This window comes from Pteropus vampyrus, unplaced genomic scaffold (genome assembly GCF_000151845.1).
Source record: "Pteropus vampyrus isolate Shadow unplaced genomic scaffold, Pvam_2.0 Scaffold58, whole genome shotgun sequence".
NCBI lineage: Eukaryota > Metazoa > Chordata > Mammalia > Chiroptera > Pteropodidae > Pteropus > Pteropus vampyrus.
The window spans coordinates 295,882-318,561 of record NW_011888839.1 but is presented as its reverse complement, the minus strand read 5'-3'; the positions used below and the strand labels follow the sequence as shown (position 1 = coordinate 318,561).

Below are 22,680 nucleotides of genomic sequence, written 5' to 3'. Positions count from 1 at the left end.
CGAAAGTAAAGACATGTGGACGTGGAATGCTATGCAGCACCCTGTGAAGGAAGGCGATTGGGTCCCGGCTCCAGTTTTGTCACCAGCTATAACAAGTCACTTCTCTTCTCTGAGTCTTTGTTTCTATGTCTCTCCTTTATGTCAATGCCTGAGTGCAACTGGGAGTGCAATTTACTTCAAATCAGAGCTTGCAGAGAGGGCAACTCACAAGTTCTCTTACACACGCTGTTATTGACTTCCCACAATAATTCCACCCCGTGGAGATAGCTCTAAGATCAAATCCAAAATTTTGTTTCTATCCCTAAGTTCCAGCTGTGTTTATATTAGGCTGTGGAGGGGTTGGGGGTCAGGCACTTAGTTCAATTAGATTATACCCCACTACTCAATGCAAAGAAAACTTTACAAATCATACTGAGATAGAAGAATGCTTTCTTTTTTTTTTTTTTAAGATCTTTTCTTACTCTAAAAATTATTCTTTCTCACACACTGAAACATTCACAATTCTACTCAAAATTCAGGTTTAGTATTACTAAACCTATACTCCTATCTGAAATGAGATGCTCCTGAAGTGTCACTGCTGACATTTCGTGAAATACCGTGTCATTAAGTCAGCAGACTTGAAAGATGTGGGGGTTTCAGTGTATAAAGAAATAATGCTATGAATCATAACACTACAGTTTCACCTCCAATCCTCATAAGCACTTTGCTGAAAATCACATTAAACCTTATCATTTCCATGATAATAAGCCCAGATCAGTGTTTTGTGAGTAGGGCTGGGGTTGATGGGGTAAGATCTTGAGATCATGAGAAAAAGAGCTGCCACTCCAAGGCACTTGGGAGGATTGATTCGCTTGCCTTCAGCTTAGGGCTTCTCTTCTGGTGCTCCTCCTTCTCTCTCATATGTGTTGTCATGTCAAAAAAAGGAATTTCAGGCTTCTGGGGAAATTTGAAAAGTGATGTATAGCATAGTCAGTGACTGGAGTCCCAAGAATTGGCAGAAGAAAATCAAGAAAAAAAAAAATATATATATATATATATATAATTTAAAAAATAAAAAGAAAATCAAGAAAAAAAAAGCTGGAGAAACTTGGCATGTGACTATAAAGTAAGTAGACTGATTTTCCAAAGATATCGATGTTGACTAATGTGTATAAATGAGGGAGGCTATAATTATTACAGGGCTATTATTGGGTATCTTCTTGGGAATCTGCAGATGTGGTTCAAAGATCATAATTTTTTTAAAGCCTCATTAAATTTTAGTCACATGCCTAATTTTTTATCAAAATATCAGCAAATTTGATTACCTTCCTTATCCATTTACACCATCTCTAAATGACTTTTCACAGTCAAAAACAAAAATACATTTTCCCTCAAAATATGATTAGGTGCCAGAACGACAGTTCAGAAGAATATTTCAGAGGTTCTTCAATTATTTCAACCAACAAAAGATCCAAACGCTCCTTGGGCCTGGGCAGCATCTTAGGAAAAAGGACACCACTGAAGGAATGGCGGCTCTTCTACAAGGACTCTGACTTACTTGGAGGCCAACAGTCAGTTTGTTGGGAAGACTGTGGAGGTTTTTGTTGTTGTTGATGTAGCCCTGGGTGGGGGAGGGGGAGTGGGAGGGAAACAGGTTTTAAATTGAGGTTTTGGGGAGAGGTACAGAGAGCAATAATCGAAATCTTTTATGGTTTCAATATAAAATAGATATAGTGTTCCTTTTTTGGACATCCCTTTCCATTGTCACACTGGACTGATTCAACTTTGAAAATTCTGGGTATTTTTTAGTCGATGAATTAATTATCTCCAGTTTTAACATAAAACTGTCTGACAATAAAACACTCGCAAGAGGTTTAAATGCACGTTATTCTCAAGGAAGATGACCTCACCAATCCTAATTTTCACTAAATAAAACACATTCTCTTTGAAAATAAGTACTCTATACTTCTTGGTAAATAGGGATACTATATATTTTGAACTCCGACTTTGATAGTTTTCTATGAGTATTGCATGTTTCTGCCCACCATGTGAGCAGAGGTACACGGCTTTGCTCCAGACCATCTTTTATGGTTGTATAAGGAACAACCGTGTGAGAGAGAGTATCTCCCTCTTGGATAGCTTTGCTTGCAGATCCTTTAAAAGGTTTCCTGAGCTCAAAATTCCTCAGCTGTGACACAAACACACCGCAAGTGCAGCATTCCCCTGGGCTACTCTGCATCACCCACATGGAACTTGGGGGACGAGAGAAGCAGATGGGGGAACATAAAGCTCACGTGGCCTGAGTTGCCTCTGACCTGGGAGTCTCCTGCCAGCATCCATGACACTGTGGCAGGTTAACTCGTTAGCTTGCAAATAGAGTAAAAATCTCATCAACCTTCACAGTTCTTAACAAACATCCAGAAAATTTTAATCTTGTATAATGAACTTCTTCGTCTTACCTGACATCCCACCTCTCTCAAGCAAACAATCTAACACAATTCTAGCACAAATAAATAAATATGGATCGTCTTCTGTAATTGCAGAGTCTTCATGTTTCCAGCCAGAAAACCAAAAGTAAACTTAATGTATTAAAGGATACATGTAGGAAAGAAAAACTTTATACAGGAAAAACAAAGATCAAAGGGAAAGGAAGTAATCTTAGACGTTAATTGAAATGAATTCCAAAGCACGTCTCTAATTTGGGTTTAGTCACAAACTAAACCATTCTGCTGAATAAAGCTATGCCCTGTCGCCCTCTACTGGAATCAGGCTGGAAACTACAGGGCAATAGTTGGAAATGGCTCTTTGTGGAATCTGCTCGTACTTATATGGTATCCATCCATTGCTGCCATTATCCAGATTTTAACCTCATTTATCCAGATTTCTGAACCTCAGATATTCAGAAAGGTAAGAGGAAACAGCTCACTTTGCATACCTGTCTGACAGGTTCATGCTGAACCACCTAGTGCTGAAAAGAGAGCGGACAGTCCTTCTCACACACACCTTTAATTTGTAGCAGCTGCTGATTGCAGGGACCACTAACAGAGCTGTAGCATTTGCTGGAAGTCCCAGCAAGCCACGCCTTGCCCTTCTGCCCTCATTCGCGCCACCTCCATTCCACGAACAACAGCTGTTTAGAACCCGCCCCTTGTCAATTAACCCCATCACCAAGCCTACTCGGTTCCATGTCGAAAGGCATCACTTTGCTCCTGGGGGCGACAGTAGGGTTGGGCACAGCGAATGCCAACCCTTCAACTCCAGCAGAGTAACATCAACTTATGAACTCAAACAGTGAGAGCCAAAGGCCCATATCTTCGCTTTAGCTTAAATGTCACCCTATTAGTTCCTCAAAGCAGAATTTCCAAATGTTTTGATCATGCACTGAAATCAGAAAGAATATATAATGCACCAATAAATGTAGTATTTATTTATAAATTATAGAAGTGTACAATTGTACAATATATTATGTACATTATAAAACACACAAAAATAGAAATTTAAAAGGATGAGATTAAATACAAATAACCATTTTAACATTTTCCCAATGGACTGATCATCTGCATATGCCTGGGATGCATGCATCCCCACCTGAAACCACAGCCCTAAAGCATGCCAGTGATTGCTGTATTTGGATTTTTAGCTCAGGTTACAAGAAAATGTACAAGATCACAGCTCTTTTTAAGTTTTGCAAAATAGCCCTAGCATCAAGCTTAAATATGTGAAGATGCTTGATGCTAACTTCTTGACATATCTAGACTAATCACTACACAGCTGGCAAAATGTCACATTATGATTCACTGATAAGCTGTTTCACTTTAAGGCAGACTATAATAGGGGATTTCATGGAGTTGAGTAAAAATATTTGGGGAGAAAAATGCTTTAAAGAAACACAAAAATAAAGGATGAGGATTCGCCTTTTTTCTTAAAAGCAAACAAATAGCTAGCACCTAAAAAAAAATAATCCCTCTGCCTACAGTGGAAAAGACTTAAAAAAAAAAAAAGGCATTCCAAATAATGATTAGAAAATGCAAAAGGATTAAAATGGATTGCCACACATCTGCCTGCCTTAATACCAGTGAGTTCTTATGAACACGCATTCTTTGCTTTTTATAGCCCCGGTTTCTAGCCCCAGATCCAGGAACACAGAAACTCAGTAAATATGTAATGGATGATGAACAGTCCCTCCAAAAATATAATTATATTTGAAGTAAGAATTATTGCTAAAGAACATTCCAGTGTCTAGTTTTGATTGGCTGAAACAAATAACTGGGTAAACACTGGGGTCCAGAATAATCTACTCAGAGAGCCGCATCACCTTCAATGCCCTCCCCGCTTTGTCTGCATCAGTCCTGCAGCCTCCACTTCCTCCTCTTCCGCCCGTCTGAGCTTCCCACAGCACAGTTAAGCAGTGGGACAGGCTCACCCTTTCCCACCCCTCAGTGCAATCTGGGAGAAATCTGAGTATTGTTCTATACAACCTTATTCAATGTGGTCCTTAATTTTTAAAAAAGTCACAATTAAAAATTTTAAGGATATGAACACCTGATCTTGAGATAGGTACACACACACAGAAAACACCACGGGGCTTGAATCAAGTTTTAAAACACTAAAATTTACAACTGCTAGACTTTCTTATGGTCTCCTCATGGGAGAGTTATTTTTTAAGAGGTATTTCACCAATTTAAAGAGATAAAAATATCATGGAATTTAAGTGACTTAATTTCATAAATAACCCATTTATTTCAGTTTGTAGACACCCACTGAATATTTTCATCTATGTTCATCTATTCTGTGAAGAATGTCACTGTATCTTGATGGGAACAAAACTGAAACTACACTCAAGAAGGGTTTCTATTAGATTAAATGCAAACCAGGGTTTTTAAATCTCATTCAAGAGAAAAAGGGTTGTGGAGTTTACAGACTTGCTGGAGAGATGAGAATCATAAACTGAAGGCTCAGTTCTTTCATTATTGCAATATGGAGTTTACCTAAAGTACTCATTAGAGGAAAATGTATTTATTTGGTTGGGAAGTACATATCTATCATTCAAAGGGCAAAGGAAAACAGTCCAGCGGGTTGAGGCGATGCTGCTTTTAAGCACTGTGGTCAAACAGATAAGAAGCCAGTTGTTTGAATAAACTTATAAAGCTTCTTTAACACAAAATAGCCACTAGAATATACTTTTCCCAAAAAGTACTGTTCAAGAAAACCAGGACACAGACATGCCATTCATGTTTTGTTCACTTGCCTTGCCTTCACACCACACGTGTTTTCTCTAAACCCCCAGACTTTCACTTAATGCTACAGGCTGGCTCACTCCCTTCCACCGCACTATGTGACCAGCAGCTGCCTCCCAACACTGGAGCTTCCCAGTAAAACATGACTTGAAAATTAAACACCCCCTCTACCTGTAAACTGAAACAAATCCTCAGTGGCACTCCTGCCTGCCAAGGAAGGGTCTCACTAACGCCTTTAAAAAAGAAAAACAAGTGATGGAGATTCCAATGAAAAAACTATGTTGACCATATTGTGGGAAATACTATATCCTCAATTTAGAACCGAAAAGACCATTCATATTTCTGGTAATTTTCAAACTTTATTTCCAACTACTGCAGTAACAAAATACTAGTGGTAATTCTGCATGGAAAGTGGCAACCTTTTAAGTAAACAAGGTCACAAGTTAGTATTCCAACAGTACTTTGGCCTATGGAAATTTTGATAGGAAAGAATAATTACAATCAGTCCTATAATAATATAGACTTATGCTTCCTCCATATCTAGTAATAAAAATATTCATCTTACACCTCAATGATTTATCATGTACACATTTCTACTTTTTTTTTTGGCACATTTCTACTCTTTATGAGCACTATCCTTCAGGGTTGCACTGTATGAGCGGGAGATTCTACCACTCGTGGGTTTTTCTACAGTATACAGAAATAGCAGTCACTTCAGCAGTAACATACAATATTATTAAATTTTTAGTTGAAAAACAAAAGAATTTCCTATTATATCCTTTCTCTGGAGTAAAAAGACACACACCATTACAAACGGAAAATGAGTCAAACTTCTATTTTATTGACAGGAGTCCAAAATGAATACAAAAGAATGCCTCCTTTGTATGTTATATATTTTTTTCCTTAAAAGGCTTCTGATTGAGTCAGGTAGATTAAAAGCTAAGAATGTGTTTCAGCTTTTATAGTGAACCTTTTAAAAAAGGTTTAATAACATAAGTCACCAACGTCAAAGAACATATGGTCCCACAATCATTTTTAGATCTATAGCTTATAAAAAGAATTAGATCCTGCATTGATCTGCTTAAAATAGAGGCTTAAAAATGTTCTAAGCCATTAAAGACATTTTTATTATCTGTCTGGTTAACTCTGGACAATCAAGAAAAGAAAATCCAAAAATGCAGCCCTCTATATTGTGTGGAATGTGAGAGAATGCCAACTTATGACCAAGATAGGTAAAAATAAAAGGTTTAAAGCTATGAATGTAGCTGTTATAGTCTTGTATCGCTGCAAAACGTAAATAAATGAATGATAGAGCTTATCAAGATTAAAACTTCAGCAGATGTTACTTAAAACGTATTTGTGGTGTTTATCATACTTTAATGTTTGCTAAAACTAAAGATGAACAAATAAAAGTTGCTCATTTATAGATTGATTTTCAGGTACCTTTACTTTTACGGGGACCATAAGTTGATCAGATAATACATAGCCCACACTTCTGGACAGTTATAACAAAGGGTTTATTATCATTTGCAAATGAAATAAATGCACCAACCCATATTTAAAAGGCTTTAACAAGCCTTAAGCATTTTTCAGATGGTACCAAGGCACCAGCATTGCCTAGTTATATTGTGCACCCAATTCTAGTAAAGAACTAACACCTCCCTCAACATCAGTTCTACACTGTTTCTGGTTTATTATACACTTCCAAAACAGCAAAAATTTGCAAATGTGTGCAAATATTGTGGTCCATTTGTAGTACTGCTTAGTCATCATCTTCCTCCTCTTCTTCCTCTTCCTCAAAGCTATCTTCAAAGCCTTCGCTGTCCTCCTGGTCTTCATCCCCTTCTATTGCTGTGTCCCACTGTGGATGATTTTCTGGCACAGGCTTAGCCTCATGAACTTCCAACTATAAAGAAGAATTAAATGCAGAAATCAGAAATTTGGGGATGAAAAAACAAATACATGGTAAAGAAAAGGTTTTCTCTGACCAAAGCAATTATAAATAAATAAATTTTATGGTTATAACTCCAAATTTAAGACATTCATTTAGAATAGACATTTATTCCAGAAATAAAAAGGTAAATCTACTAATATATAAATGTCATTAAATTTCTAATACAGTTTGATATTTAGATTTTATAGAAGCTATAATATTTATTCCATGGCATGAACAATTAATAACTGTGGTTCTTGAGCAAGAACACTGAGTAATGTCTTAGAAATCTGATAAGGGAAGAAAAACTCAAATGTGACCTTCAAAGAGGTATTTTGCAGCTTCCGGACTCATGATGTAAAATTCTATAGCCAATGGTAAGAAATATGGTACCCTTGCGGGAAAAAAAGAGGCACATCTTTAAACAGAACCCCTCTGGTGAGGCCATGTAAAGCTAAAGCATATTATAGTACATTAAAAGGTTATCAATTAAGTAATTTATGTTCAAGGTTCTAAATCATTATACTCCTTTAACTCAACAACTTCAGTTTTTATTAAAAGAGTAGTCCATCAAGTATATCATATATCAAGTATGATATGAGTCTCTAGCATAGTAAGCACTTATTCAACTATACAATCACATTTATTGAAGAGTCACTATGCTTACCTTCAAAGGTTTAATCTGATCCAAACCCATATAGGAGTCTGATCTAAGAAACACTGTATACTGGTAATTCCCAGGCTTGCCTGGTGCAGGAAACTTCAGTTCTACCTAGAAGATAAAATCAGCACTTAAAATCTAAATCTTGAGGAGTGAAGAAATAACAGCTCACTCCTAAAATTCCTAGACCAGAATATGTAAGAGCTAGGTGTTTGTTTACTCAGATGACACATGAAACCCTAACAAAGGTTACAAAAGTTCTGACAATAAATATACATACAACATTTATGTCACATATTATATATACTATACAAAAGGAAACCAAATTAGGCAGAACTGACAGGGTTCACTTAAGAAAGCATATTTAAAGCAGTCAAGTTCTATGCTGGCCATCACACCTTGACAACTTGCAGAAATGAAGGAGAGTATAAAAGAAAAAGAAATGAAATGTTAGAATAAAACAGACTTATCAGAAAGGCGATAATTCTTGCCAAATGTTCTTATTTCTAAGATAAATGATGTGAGATAATAGAAAAAATATATACACATATACAGGTCTCTGCTCCTGGTTTCTGGCACAGAGCTCCTCAAACCCCTGTAACTTCCTAAGAGATAAGAGCACCAGGTGCATCTTTTGTTCTAATATTTGGTCTTTGACTCCGGTTTGTAAATCTCTTGGAACTTCCTGGGTGATAGGAATGTGTTTTGTTCTGAGATGACTCTTGGTGGGCTCCTAGACGAGGGCTGATCACCAAAAGACCAAGTCATGATTAGAAACTTGAAACTTTCAGTCCCACCCCCTATTCTCTGGAGAGAGGCTACAATTTGAGTTAATGATCTACATGTCTAAGTGATGAAGCCTCCATAAAAATTCCCAAAGTAAGGAGTTCCAGGGGGCTACTGAGTTGGGGACACGCGGAGGTGCTGGAAGAGTGGTATACTCAGAGAGAGTATGAAAGCTTTGCACCCCTTCCCACATACCCTGCCCTATGTATCTTCCATATGGATGTTCATATATATCCTTCATCATATTTTTTTTAATAAATTGGTAAATGTTCTGAGTTCTGTGAACCATTCTGGAAAATTAGTGAACCAAGAAGGGGGTCATAGAACCCCAATTTATAGCCATTTGGTCAGAAGTTCAGGTGACAACCTGGACTTGTGAATGGCATCTAAAGTGGAAGAGTAGGGGGCAGCCATCCTGTGGAACTGAGCCCTTAACCTGTGGGATCTGACACTATCTCCAAGTAGACAGTGGCAGCACTGAATTAAACTGTAGGACACTCAGCTGGTGTCACAGAGAATTGTTTGGCGTGGGGAAAAACCCACGCTATCTGGTGTCAGAAGTGTTGTGAGGGTGGTAGTAGTGTGAGAGTAAGGAGAAACACGCAAGAGAAGTGACTTTTTCCTTTACAAATGCAAAATACCTTAAAATGTCAAGAATATATGTTATGTCCTATCAAATCATAAACTTCAGACACAAAGGGTTATAAACTCTTAGAAGTTTCCATTGTACTAGGACAAAGGAAGAATGAATTTTTAAGATGACATTAGGATATTCTGGTGACCTGCCTCCAAGCTCTAAAATCCAGATTTTGTAGGCAAGATTATTTATCAAAGTATGCCATTGAAACAAACTTAAAAAATAAAAATCATAGGAGAATCTTTTTTAAAAAATTAATCTCCAATTTTGGCTTTTCTAGCTATAACACGAAATCTAAATGTCATAAAAGAAAAAAATTTGTAACACTATTAAAAAGCTCTGAATATAAATAAATGGATAAACAAATAAATAAATATTTATCTTCCTTGATAAAAACAACCTTCATAGTAAAACAAACTGAGATACGTATTTGCAATACATATCATGAAGGGCTGATTTCATAATATCAAAAATTAACAAAACCAACCTAAAAGACCAATAACTCAACAAAAATGAACAATGGTCACAGACACAAAAGGAAATACAACTCAAACACACTGAATTTCAATATTCGGTTTCATCCTTAACAAAGTTATATCATCTCTGTTGTATTTTTGCCAAAAATATTTAAGATAACTATAATCATGACTCACCAATGAGACAAACTCAAACTAAGAGAGATTCTACAAAATACCTTGCCTGGACTCTTCAAAATTGTCAATGGCATGAAAAATTTAAAAAGAAAAAGGCCAAAGAAATGTTCTAAAGAGGAATGGCAAGTAAAAGCAATGTGTGATCCTTGACTGGATCTCAAATTTAAAAACAAAACAAAACAATGACTATAACAGATATTAGTGGAATATTGAATACGGACCGCATATTAGATAATAATACCATATCAGTGTTAAACTTCCTGAATATAATAATTGTATTGTACTTATGTAGAAGGCTCTTATTCTTAGGAGATACACGTATTGAGGGGTATAATGTCATAATGTCCGCCAAGTATCTAAAGTGAGTCAGAGGGGGTGAAATACACATATGCGTGTATGTTCTTTGCATGTATACATACAGAGAAAGATGTAAGACATACATGGCAAAATGTTAACAACTGGTCAATGTAGATGAAGGGGCTTTGGGAGTTCACGGTACTGTGCTTACAACATTTTTATAAGTTTTAAAGTTTTTAAAATAAATAATCAGAGAGAAAAAGTAACATTGGATGCCATTTTTCACCTTTCTGATTAGCAAGGCCATTCAAAATGTCTGACACACTGAGAAGCAATGGGCATACTTAAAAATTCATTCTCCCTAAGGAAAAATAAATATCTAGTAATATCTTATCAAAATTACAAATGTACAGAGCCTCGGATTTATTAACTCTACCTCTATGAACTTATCCGACAGATATGTTTACACATATACAAAATGACATGAGGTTAATCACTGCAGCAAAAGACAAGAAACAATGGTAAGTCTATTACATAGCAGAATGCCAAATAAGTAAACACTCACACAAAAGAATATTGCAGTTGTAAAAATGAATGAGGAAGCTTTTTCTGTACTAACTTGGAACAAATTTCAAAGTACATCACTGAGAGAAAAAGGTAAGGTACAGAATATGATGTAAAAATATACACACAATATCACAGGAAGAATAAAAATTTAATAACATTGATGGTCTCCAGGAAGGAGCATGGGTGAGTGAGAGACAGGTATGCAAGATATTTTAATACATACACTTCTGTATATCATCTGAAATATTAACTACATTAATAATGTATTTTCGAAAATAGGTAAAATCTAAATTTAAAAAATTAAATTGCTCTGTCAAAGAAATACCCTTAAGTTAGCTCTGTGTCAAATAACAAATTGTTTCATACATGTATTCTTGGCTATAAGGGGGGCAGGGGTTTTTATGGATTAAAAATTGGTATCATAGAACTATCTCAAAATTTAAAAGCCTTGCTCTTGTCCAACAAGGCTGGGCAGGCAGAACCTTCTTCCTAAAAAACTAACATAAAAAATCAAGAGGAAAAATAAGAAGAGAAAGGAGTTTCCAAGGGTAAAATATGTTCATCAAATACTATAGTAGTGATGTCGTCACCAGTGGACAATGCCACGTAATCAAATATTCCACGCTAAAAATCTAATCACCCAATCTTACACTTATTTTTAAGAAAAAAGGTATATATCTTAGCACTGATCTAATGAGGATAAAAATCATACATTTAATATAATTTATTACAATATAATTTAATTTATTACAGTACAATATAATTTATTCTGGAGAGAAGGAAAGGCATATATTCTTAGACACTAATAGTGAAAACTCCCCCAAATAAGTTGAGAACAAGTTTTTAAAAGACCGACAAAGTTGCCTACCCTTAGCAATTCAAACTTTATAAATTTTAAACGAGCTTCTCCTAAGAGACATCAGAGAGAAGTTATGAAATGTCTTCATAAATAAAATTTAATAATCCAAATATAATAAACTATTTTTTAAAAAAGATTTTATGAAGTAGCATGATGGTGAAATGCTGTACATTTATAAAACTGAAATACTGTTGTTGGCTAATTACCTCTTCTGTATCTTTTAGTGTACACACATGATATGGCATAGATATTAATGTCTGTTCCTTCCTATCTGCGATGTAAAGCCACCACCATTCTTGTTTTTCCTGCAAAGAAAAGAAGGGTATAAATAATCAGAAAGAACTAGAAATAAAGTTTTGCACTTTGTTTCATTTTAGAGGTATTATCCTTGTTTTATTCATTGCTATAGGCTCAGCACTGATATACTGCCTAGAACAAAACAGAAGTTCAAATAATATACACTGAAAGAATAAATTGTTCTTAACTATTTGTAGATCACCTCTTCAAAAGAATTTTGTGCGTAACTTTGGAGTTTCAAATGGCCCCTTAAACCTTATTGATGGGTCTCTGTATTAAAAACCCCTAATTAACCTTAAATGACAAAAGATATCCTAAAAAAGAAAGCGATATAAACTATTACAATATCATCTAGCAAATAATCTTAGTAATCTTACGTAGTAATAAACAAAAGCCAAAAAGTAAGAGTGGAAGAGACTTGGACAACCAAATGAGGAATCAATACATTAGAAACATCAACACATTATTCCTGAGAGAGCATCCTGGATTCTAAGAGCCTATTTATAACTTTCACTGCACATGATTTTAATATGAATTAGCTCAGCATTTTTAGTTGTACTTCATAAAAGATCAGAAACAGAAAAAGAGATGGGTAAAACAAACTGCCACTAGAGTACACAATGACAGCACGGAAAGCAAACAAGAGACAGAAAACTATAACAAAAAAAAAAAATTATAGAAGACTAAATGGTCTAGAAGCACCAAAATTCAGTCTGCTCAGCAACCATCACTATATTATATAGCGCACGTCAGTAATTATTTAGTCATCTGCTTAGTATTCACTGTTTAAGAATTGAGTAGGAAAGATATCTTTCTCAAATGGCTTAAAGAAAAATGTTTTGGAGCTAAAAATGAAAGCACTGTAACATTAGTAAGAATAAATAAATCATAAGTGCATGATTAACCCAACTTCTGCTTAACCCAAGGATTAGGAACACCACAATAGGTTTTGTGTGTGTGTGTCTGTGTGTGTGTGTGTGTCTACATGTGTTTTGCACACACGAAATAGGTAAACACATAATGAACTCAAAGCGGAGTATTAATACCTGGGCTTTGTGGGCCTCAGGGTCTACTGCAGCTACTCAACTCTGCCACTGTCATGGCTGTGTTCCACAAAAACTTGATTTATAATAAAACTTTATTCACAAGAACGGGCAGAGAGGCAGATCTGTCTGCAGGCTGCAGTTTGCCGATGCTGGTTTAAAGCCACACAGATCTGGATTATTTTACTTCTCTAACCCTCACTTTTCTTCTCTGTTAAATGATAAGTGCCTACCTCGGGCGTGTAGTAAAGATGAACTGAGATAATGCAAGTAAAATGTGTTAGAACGTCTAGCATATAAAGTACAATAAATAAATTATGATTATTAATGAAATGAGGTAAACACCCTATTATTTAAGTGATGCTGACATTTCATTGTCATAAATATCATTACCAGAACATGCATGTAATATAAGCTCAGGGTTATGTTCAAGAAATATACATTTCTCCTTTCCCTCTCCACTTGGAGAATGCCTTTCCCACCCCTCTCCCAAGAATATTTATGAAGAAGCTAGTGAGTATCAATCCATGGCATGGCACCTGTACCTAGACTCTTTGATGCACATGGTAAAAGTGGAAAAGATGTTCTACCCTGAGTTATTTTCATTTTGAACAAAACTGTTTTTCTGTTATGTGTGATTTTCCCAACCATTCTTAACATATTACATATAATATCTGAGTTTCGATAACATTTAAGCCAATTATTAACATAAATGTTTAAGAAATTTAAGTGGGTAGTGTGATAGGTACATGGGAGGTACATGGGAAGGTAGACAGGTAGATATTAAGAAAATCCTAAATAAATTTTATCTGATAAATGGTACTTTGAGATGTTTACTATACAGATGCAGACTAAATTAGAAAGAGGTATTTTTACTGCTAAAATGTTCTAAGAAAATAAATGACTATTTTGCCTATTAACTAAGCATAATCTAAAATGAAACTGTTATAAGGATAAAAATTATGCAGCTTATAGAATCCCATGACACTTTTAAAAAACAATCAATGAGTAAGATTTATTCACTTGATTTCAGGAGCATCGGCATTGGCAGACTACCAGCGCAGTGGGCAAAATGCCCCTAACAGATGGGCTAATGCTCAGGACATGCCAGAAGATCAGCATGTGCATTAAGATGGAATCCTGGAATGACTTCTCTCCAAGTCAAAACAACAGTCTGTGCATAGCCACTCATTTATTAAGAAAGCCAAATTACTTAGAAATTTGCCTTCAACACCCCCCAGCAACTCTAGATTGACATTCTAGAGCAGAGAGCAGATTTATACATGAAATCACCTGCCAAACATGAGTGGTGAGCAGAAGGTTCTGTAGCAAAGCTGTGAGGCAGTCTGTGGAACAGCTTCCCTGAACTAAGAGGCAACCAGCTCCTGACCTCTAGCCACAGAGGGAACCATCTACAAAAGTGAAATGTCAAGCAAATCCCAAATTCATTTGAAAGACAAACAACAGAGCCTATTAAAGAGATCAAAAGCTGAGCAGGTCACAATCACAAAGTAAACAGGATAAGGGAACAAACAGCATTGCAATGATCTATCCTGAGCTAGGGGTTCAGCTAGGGGTTCAGCCATGGCTCAGCTCTTAGTAAACTTAACTGGTCCCACGACTCCCATGGACTAGAGAAATTACTGGGACCAAAGCAAGTCTAGTGGCTCCGGGTGGCCAGTACAGGACCCTCAGAGAAAACTAAGAACTTTTCATCCTATTTAATACTTGACAGAAGTGAGAGATTCACATAGCAATAGCCAAAACATGCATTTGAATGATTAAGACTGCCTGAACTGCTAATGAAAAATCATCACAAAGCACAACCCTTAGAAATCTAGGCACAGAAAAGATAGAAGCACAGGAAACCACAGAAATTCTTAAAGAGTTAACAATCCCATTTTTAAATAACACATTCTCTAAACATAATTCATGTTGAAATATATCCTTCAAAAATGTGGCCTATCAAGAATAGATCACGTTTAGCACATCTGAGCCAGTACACACCACAAAGTGATAAATGGCAACTGAGAAATATCTGAAGAGAAAGTGAATGGAGTAAGGAAAACACTAGGCTGCGTGTAACTCACCTCAGGAAAGTAAAGACTATAAACAGGATGTGTTATCTTTGATTTGGTTTCCAGTAGAGCTCTCTCCTTTCGCTGTATACTTTGTTGTAATTCTTGCCACTCCTAGTAAAATAAATATTAAACATTTGAAATCAAGTATGTTTTCAATCATTTTGAGGAGTTTCCATCTTCTTCTAGCTATTAATCCTGACAATGCTAACTACTACTGAGCTCAGTCCCACAAATCTGATCATTTCCCTGCTCAAAATTTACAATGCTTCTTTTCCTAAATCAAATCTAATCTCTTCAGCATGACTACATGGCCGTTCGTGATCTACCTGGGCCTATCTCTCCAGTCTCCTGTCACTGCCTTCCTCCTTGCACTTTTTATTCTAGTCATTTCAAACTACCTGGACTTCTCTGAACTCACTGAGCTATTTCACTCTTCCTAAACCCTGTTTGGATTTTCCTTTTTCTCTTTCTGGCAAATTCCTTCTCATTCTTCTTTCAGGAGCAGCTAAAGCCTAAAGTGTGAGCTCCTGAGTACCACAAATTTCCCTCTGCCTCAGGACTGAGTTGATCACTCCCTCCTCTGTGCTATCACTGCACCTTGTACAAAATGTACATCATCTCTTTTGTACTAAAGTGTTTATTTATCTGCCTTCCCCACCAGCCTACTATCATTCAAGGGCAGACCCTGTTTCACATTGGGCTTTGCATTTCTGTCATCTAACACAGCACCTGCAATGTGACAGATAGTGAGTAATTATTTGTTACTTGTATAATTATTTGTCAACTAGATGAATGTATTTTTCGTCATGTGAAAAAAACTAGTCTGTCAAAACTCTAAGAGTCATCTCTACTAATCCTAACAGACTCAGAAAGGAATATGTCAGCTCTTTCTCAAAGCAAGGCTGGGGGATAATTTCTTCGATAGGTTTTAGTTTTCTAGCTATCCACTTAATTCTCAAAATACAAAAATAGGCAAAGGCCAGTAACTGCTAAAAACAGCCATTGTTATTTTTTCCCCACCACTACCAAGGACAGGTACATTATTTCCTTTACTTTAATCCTTTGTCCTTTACCTTTTCCTCTTTTTGGCCTCTACTTTTGCCTCAGAGGTTGTTATTTAGGAAATCTCTTTTTCTCTCTTAAACCACAAGGATTATTTTAGATCAATGGCCCAGTCAAAAAGAACAACACAAACATAAACTGCTGATCAGTTTATAGTTCATCTGGCTGGGAACTTCTTTCTACCAACCATTATTGGCCACCAAATAGTCTTTTCTGCAACCCTCCCATAAATCATCTGCAACTTAATTCCATGCCATGAGATTTTTTTTTCCCTATTCTTTATAACCTCACAGTCTTAATTACTTAGAGATCCCCTTTACTTAATGTATTATATACCTCTTGAAACAAGGTGGCATTTTGTAAATGTCAGCTCTTCCCTTAACCAACCTTTTGACATTCTTATTCACAGTAATGTTTCCTTACCCCTAAACATTACATGGAATTTCTGAGACTCTTCCAAGTAACTGCTACCTATTGCATAACCCACCTTTCCTTACTCATATTTCCAGGGTCATCTCCAACACTGAAAATTGCCTTAAGACACCAAACTGACTTCACCTCAGACCTAGGCCTTCATTCACCTAGCAATTTAAGATTTAAGAAAATTAGGATTTCCAATCCTTGTTAGGAACTATTTTTCTTTATAATTCTGACCACTATCCCTTGAAAATATTCTTAAAAAGCAATACAAGATTATAAAATATACTGGTAGTAAACTGACAAGCAAACAAATAAACAATAATAAAACCCAAAACTATCATCAGAAGTATAATTCCAATTATTTGAACCTATAAGTCTTACTGCTTCATCATCTTTGTTTTGCTTTTCATCTTGCTCTCTATCAGAGTCTCTGTCACTACCATCTTCTTTTTCACTTTGGGAGTCTCTATTGGTTTCTTCTTCTTCCGAATCACTGCCTTTGTCAGAAACTTCTTCTTCATCTTCCTTTACTGCAGTTTCCTAAAAGGAAAAAGTAAACAAAAAAGTTCTAAGTATCTCAGTGAATATGTTATTGAGTTCCTGAAGGTAACTTATTGCCATATTTAATCTGGCTCAAGATTATAATTTCACTTTTCATATAGAATTTTAAAGAATTATAAACATTCTTATTTATAAATATGTGGAAGTCAGACTAAAGACTTTAACATTTGGCTTATTTGTCTAATGTTAGTTATTTTAGTCATTCTTCATAGTTTATCTTCCATAACTGACAGAGTACAATGCAGTAAGGAAAGCCAATATCTCAGACAGTATACTTACTAGTTCATTTCAAGATGCAAGAAAAAGAACAGCAAATTAAATGCAAAGACCAGAAATCAATGAAAGAAAAAGCAGATATACCAAAGGGAAATCCAAACAAAAACTGGTTCTTTGAAAAGATTAATAAAATTGATAAATGTTATTAGGCAAGACTGACAGACCCAAGGAAAAAAAGAGACAGAATACAAATTAGCAATACTAGAAATAAAAGAGACATAACTACAAATCTAAAAGACATTAAAATAAAGGATATTACGAATAGCTTTATGTCAATAAATTTGGTAACTCAAGAGGAAATGGGCAAATTCTTTGAAAAACACAATTATGAAAACTGGTATAAGAAAAAAATATGTTAAAAAGAACTCTATAACTAAACTCCTTTTTAAAACTCTAAGCCCAGATGGCTTCTCTAGATAGTTTTTCCAAATAAGAAACAAACTCAATCTTATATACATTCTTCCAGGAGAAAGAGAGACTATTTCCTAACTTGTTTAATGAGGCCAGCATGAACTCAATATAAAACATGGCAAGGACATTACAGAAGAGAGAATGACAAACCAATAATCTCTCATAAACACAAACGCAGGAATCCTAAACAAAATATTATCAAATCCAAATAAGTATAAAAAAGAATACTACATTACGACCAAATGAGATTTATTCCAGGAATGCAATGATTGTTTAAAAAATTTTAATTTATCAATATAATTCACATTAACAGAAAGAATAAAAATCATACAATCATCTTAACAGATAGAGGAAAAGTATTTAATAAAATTCAGTACCTGTTCATGATAAAAATTCTCAACATTAGAAGGAAACACTTCCTTAACCTGATAAAGACTATCCACAAAAACCCTATAGCTAACTAACATCATACTGAATAGTGAAATAATGTTTGCTTTCTCCCTGAGATCAACAAGACAAGGGTGACCACCATCTTCACTCCTAATCAACATTACACAGAAAGTTCTAGCCAGTATAGTAAGGCAGAAGAAGAAAGAGCAGAAAGATTAAAAAATAATAATAAAACTGTCTTTATTCCCAGATGGCATAATCGTGTATGTAGAAAGTCTATTTAACATTTGCACAAATGGTTAGTTACTGTCAATTCATTAAGACTCCTTGATACAAGATCAATATTTAGAAAGTAACCGTATTTCTATACACCAGCAATAAACATTGCAGAATAAATTATTTTAATGTTATTTGCAATAGCACTAGAAAGCATCAAATACACAGGAGTAAATCTAATGAAAGATGTGCCATGCCTCTGCCACTGGAAATTACAAAAAACTGCTTAGAAAAATTAAGGAAGATACAATTAATAAAGATAAACCATGATTATGAATAAAAAGACTCAGCATTGGTAACATATGAATTCCCCCCATATTGAACCATAGATTCAATGCAATACCAGTCTAAATTCCAGCAGCTTTTTTTGGTGGAAATTGTCAAGCTTATTCCAAAAATTAGCTAGAAATGCAACGGATCTAACATAGTCAAGACAACTTTGAAGACGTGAAATAAGAGTTTGAGAACTATACTACCATATTTCAATACATAACATAAAGTCACCATAATTAAGACAGTGTGGTATTGGCAAAAGAATAAAATAACCAATGAAATGGAGTAGAGTCCATAAACAGATCTGCGATATACAGTTATAGTCACTTGTTTTATAACAAATCACCACTGCACTTCAGAGGAAAGGAAGATCTTTTCAATAAATGATGCCAGAATAAGTGGCCCATAATTCCTATCTCACACTACTCACAAAAATTAATTCAAGATGTATCGTGGTGGTAAATATAACAAGTAAAACGATAATACTGCTATAAGAAAACAGAAAACTATCTTGTCTTTATGTTCTTGGAATAGGCAGGGATGTCTTAAACAGGACACAAAAGCACAAACCATATAAAAATTGATAAAACAGACTTCATTAAAATTAAGAACCATCTAAAGCTACCATTAAGAGTAAAAATGACTCATATCCAGAATACATAAAGGAATCCTACAAATCCATAAGAAAACAAACATCCCCAGTAAAAAAAAAAGAGGATACCCAAATGACCAGTAAGCATATAAAAAGGTGTCCAGTATTAGTTATCAGGTAAATACAAATAAAAACCACACAGAGATACAACAGATCCATCACAGTGACTAAAATAAAAAGACTGGTAAAACCAAGTATTGGTGAGGATATGGATCAACTGGACTCATATTTTGCCAGTAGGAACATAAAATGGTACAACTATGGAAAACGGGCTCTTTCAACGAGTTAAAAATACACCTATTTTATTACCCAGCAATTCACTGCTAGGTTCATACCTAAGAAAAATGAATGTCCACAGAATGACACACATGAGAATAAGCACAGCATCTTTATTCAAAATAGGCAAAAAACTAGAAACAACCCAAATGTTCACCAACCACAAAACAGGTAAACTGTGGTCATACAGTGGGATCACTCACACACACACACACACACACACACACAAATGGATTGCTATGTACAATAAAGATGAATGTCACAGACATGATGTTGAATGAAACATAATTTCATTTATATGAAATTTAAGGATAGGCAAAACAAATTAATAAAAAAAAGGAGTGGAGGTGGAGAGAGGAGTCACTGACTGAAAAGGGACACAAAGCAGCCTCTAGGGTGCTGGTAGGGCTTTTTATCTTGATCTCGGCACCACAGGTACAATACATATGTACAACCTCAGAAGCTGTGTACATAAGATTTGAACATTTTAGTGCACGCTACATCTCGATAAAGATAACTATATAATAAGAACAGTAAACTTACACTCCCAATGACTCCATTTGCCTGCTTTTGTTTCTGTTGCTTTGATTGTGGTAAGGGCACTGGGGTAGGTTTTTTTTTTACAGGTTTCTTTTTTTTTGATTTAGCAGTTTTCTTGGGTCCTTTACTCTTCTGTTGCCATCCTCCTTTTGTCCTGTTCTTGTTAATATCACCCAGCTGTAAATCACAACACATATACACACTCAGAAGTTACAGCAATAGTTTCATTCAGGAGTCACAGTAATTTTTAGATGGAAATGGCTAAACTAAATGTTTTCATAAACTGAATTATTCTCCCGTAACAACATAAATAAATCAGTCAGAGAACTAAACAGAACATTTCTATCATCAAGAAAGAGAGGTAATAAAACTTGAGTTTTACCCCATCTTCTGCCAGCTGTTCTTCTGCAACACAAATGGACTGCTCCTTTTCAAATACTTCCTAGAGGTAGTGAGAAGAAAAACATTAGGTCTGTCAACCTGTATTTATCTTTCAGATAAGCAAAGTAATCTTTGAAAATGTATTACCAGTAAGTTTTAAAACTGGTGACAATGGAGGAGGGGCAATGAGAGGGGACAAGAAGCTAAGTAATCAGTAAATGATGAATGTGTGCCAATTTAGCAATTACTAAATACTTCAGAAGTTACCTTCTGAAATATCTCACATCTGTCTTGAATATAGAGTACAGAGTACTTAAATTTATAAATGCAATGACTTAACATATGTAAACGCATTATAAAGTCAAAAATATTTCAGTTTAAATTTTCACTTCTAATAGTAATCAGACATGACATAATGTTATGAGGTTGAAATTTTACATTATTTTCTAATATTAAAACTTCAAAAGACCAATATTAGTTTATTCATTATTGTCAGTGATACTGTTCATCGGATCTGTAACTAAGTGGAACACCAAGAAAATCCACATATCCTTAAGACATATCCACCACCATATAATGTTTCTATTCAGTACAGAGGCTATTATTTAGGACTTAAATTCCAGGAAGAATCTATACTAGTAGCCTAATTCAGGGATCAACAAACTATGGTCCACTGCCTACTTTTAAAGTTTTATTGGAACACAACCACGCCTGTTTGTGAGTTCAGTAGTTGCTACAGAGAATATACAGCCTGCAACACCTAAAATATTTACTAACTAGACCTTTACAGAAAAACTTTGCCAACCCCTAGTCTAATTCTATCATCCGTGCTTCGTTTCTTCATTTATTATTGAGTTCTTAATACTTAATTACTCTAAGATACAGTTCATACAAGAGCTGGATGATAAAAACTTATACAAGAACCAGATGATAAATACTCGATCATTTCCCTTCCTCCAGGGCAGTTTTGTTTATTCTCCTACCAATTCCCCCAGACTGTCGTCTGTCAACAACCCAAGGCCAATTTTTTGCTCATTTCTCAAGCTGGGAACCCAAAAACATGTGAGTAGTATAAATTTGGATTCTAAACCCAATCATGGCCACTGGCTTAGCGTTTCCTCTTCTCCTAGGAAGCATCTCTCATCCAGTCTGTGACACAAATGCTTCCTTACCACTTGCTACCATAAAATCAGTATCTTTGATTTGATATATCCTACTATAAAATATGGTTTTCCTACTAGAGGTTTTAGACATGGAGTTTAATGCAGCATATATCTTCTGCAGATGCTCACAGACCTCAGAGCAGAACAGGCTAAAATCTACCACTAGTTGAAAAAACTGAGTTGAAATACCAGTCTATTAAACACGAGTTACAACTAGAGTTGTAATTTGGGAAGTATTATAAATGTGTAATATCAACTGAGACAAACTAGATGCAGGAAACATATATAATATGATCAGATTTAATAAAAAAGAATGAGAAAAGTACACGTGCGTGCGCGTTTGTGCGCGCATATACATATATGCACTATAAAGGTCCAGACAGTAAATACGAGCTTGGAGAAAGATATGAAAGGATATACACAAGACTGAATTCTGGTCATCAGGGGCTGACAAATGGTTTCCTGGGGGAGGTCAGTGAGAGAAAGAGGATATGATAAAAATACCATTTAACGCTATGGATATTCATGCATGAGGCTATCTAAAGGGGTAAGCATCAGAATGGTAGGATTAATGATGTCCATTTCTTCCTATACTTTCTTGCATTGCCTCAATTTTTTCTCAGGTGGCACAAATTTTTCACATAATTATTAAAAAAAGTTATTTTCATTATAATTTTTAAATTTTTAAATAAAAAATAAAAATAATTTAAAATAGAGAGTAAATTCTCTAAAGAATTGACTGAAAAGGTGCAGGTGATAAAATTATCAACAATAATTGATAATAATCTCTGTATAGCACTTTAAAGTTTAAGAACTATATCCACATTACCCTATTATTAAAATGTTTTATAGGGAATTAACAAATCACCACATGAAGAATTAATCTATTTTCCAAGGTTTTTTGGTGTGTGAAAACTAGTGTGAAAAACTATGAATATTAATTTAAAATTTCGAGACAGCTAACAGAAC

The 22,680-nt window shown here is 35.2% G+C and overlaps 1 protein-coding gene across 1 annotated transcript in view; it reads right to left on the bottom strand.

The window, feature by feature from the left end:
* Positions 1 to 6,035: 6,035 nt before the first annotated feature.
* The window catches only part of SEC63 (SEC63 homolog, protein translocation regulator), an 88,199-nt gene continuing 71,554 nt past the window's right edge, over positions 6,036 to 22,680 (bottom strand). Inside the window, exons 15-21 of the mRNA XM_023530957.1 lie at positions 20,550 to 20,609; positions 20,171 to 20,344; positions 16,894 to 17,052; positions 15,040 to 15,141; positions 11,816 to 11,914; positions 7,817 to 7,921; positions 6,036 to 7,122 (exon numbers count right to left, since the gene is read on the bottom strand). Of these exons, the coding sequence (XP_023386725.1) occupies positions 6,979 to 7,122; positions 7,817 to 7,921; positions 11,816 to 11,914; positions 15,040 to 15,141; positions 16,894 to 17,052; positions 20,171 to 20,344; positions 20,550 to 20,609 (843 nt within the window). The 3' untranslated portion in view covers positions 6,036 to 6,978. The remainder of the gene's footprint in view (positions 7,123 to 7,816; positions 7,922 to 11,815; positions 11,915 to 15,039; positions 15,142 to 16,893; positions 17,053 to 20,170; positions 20,345 to 20,549; positions 20,610 to 22,680) is intronic.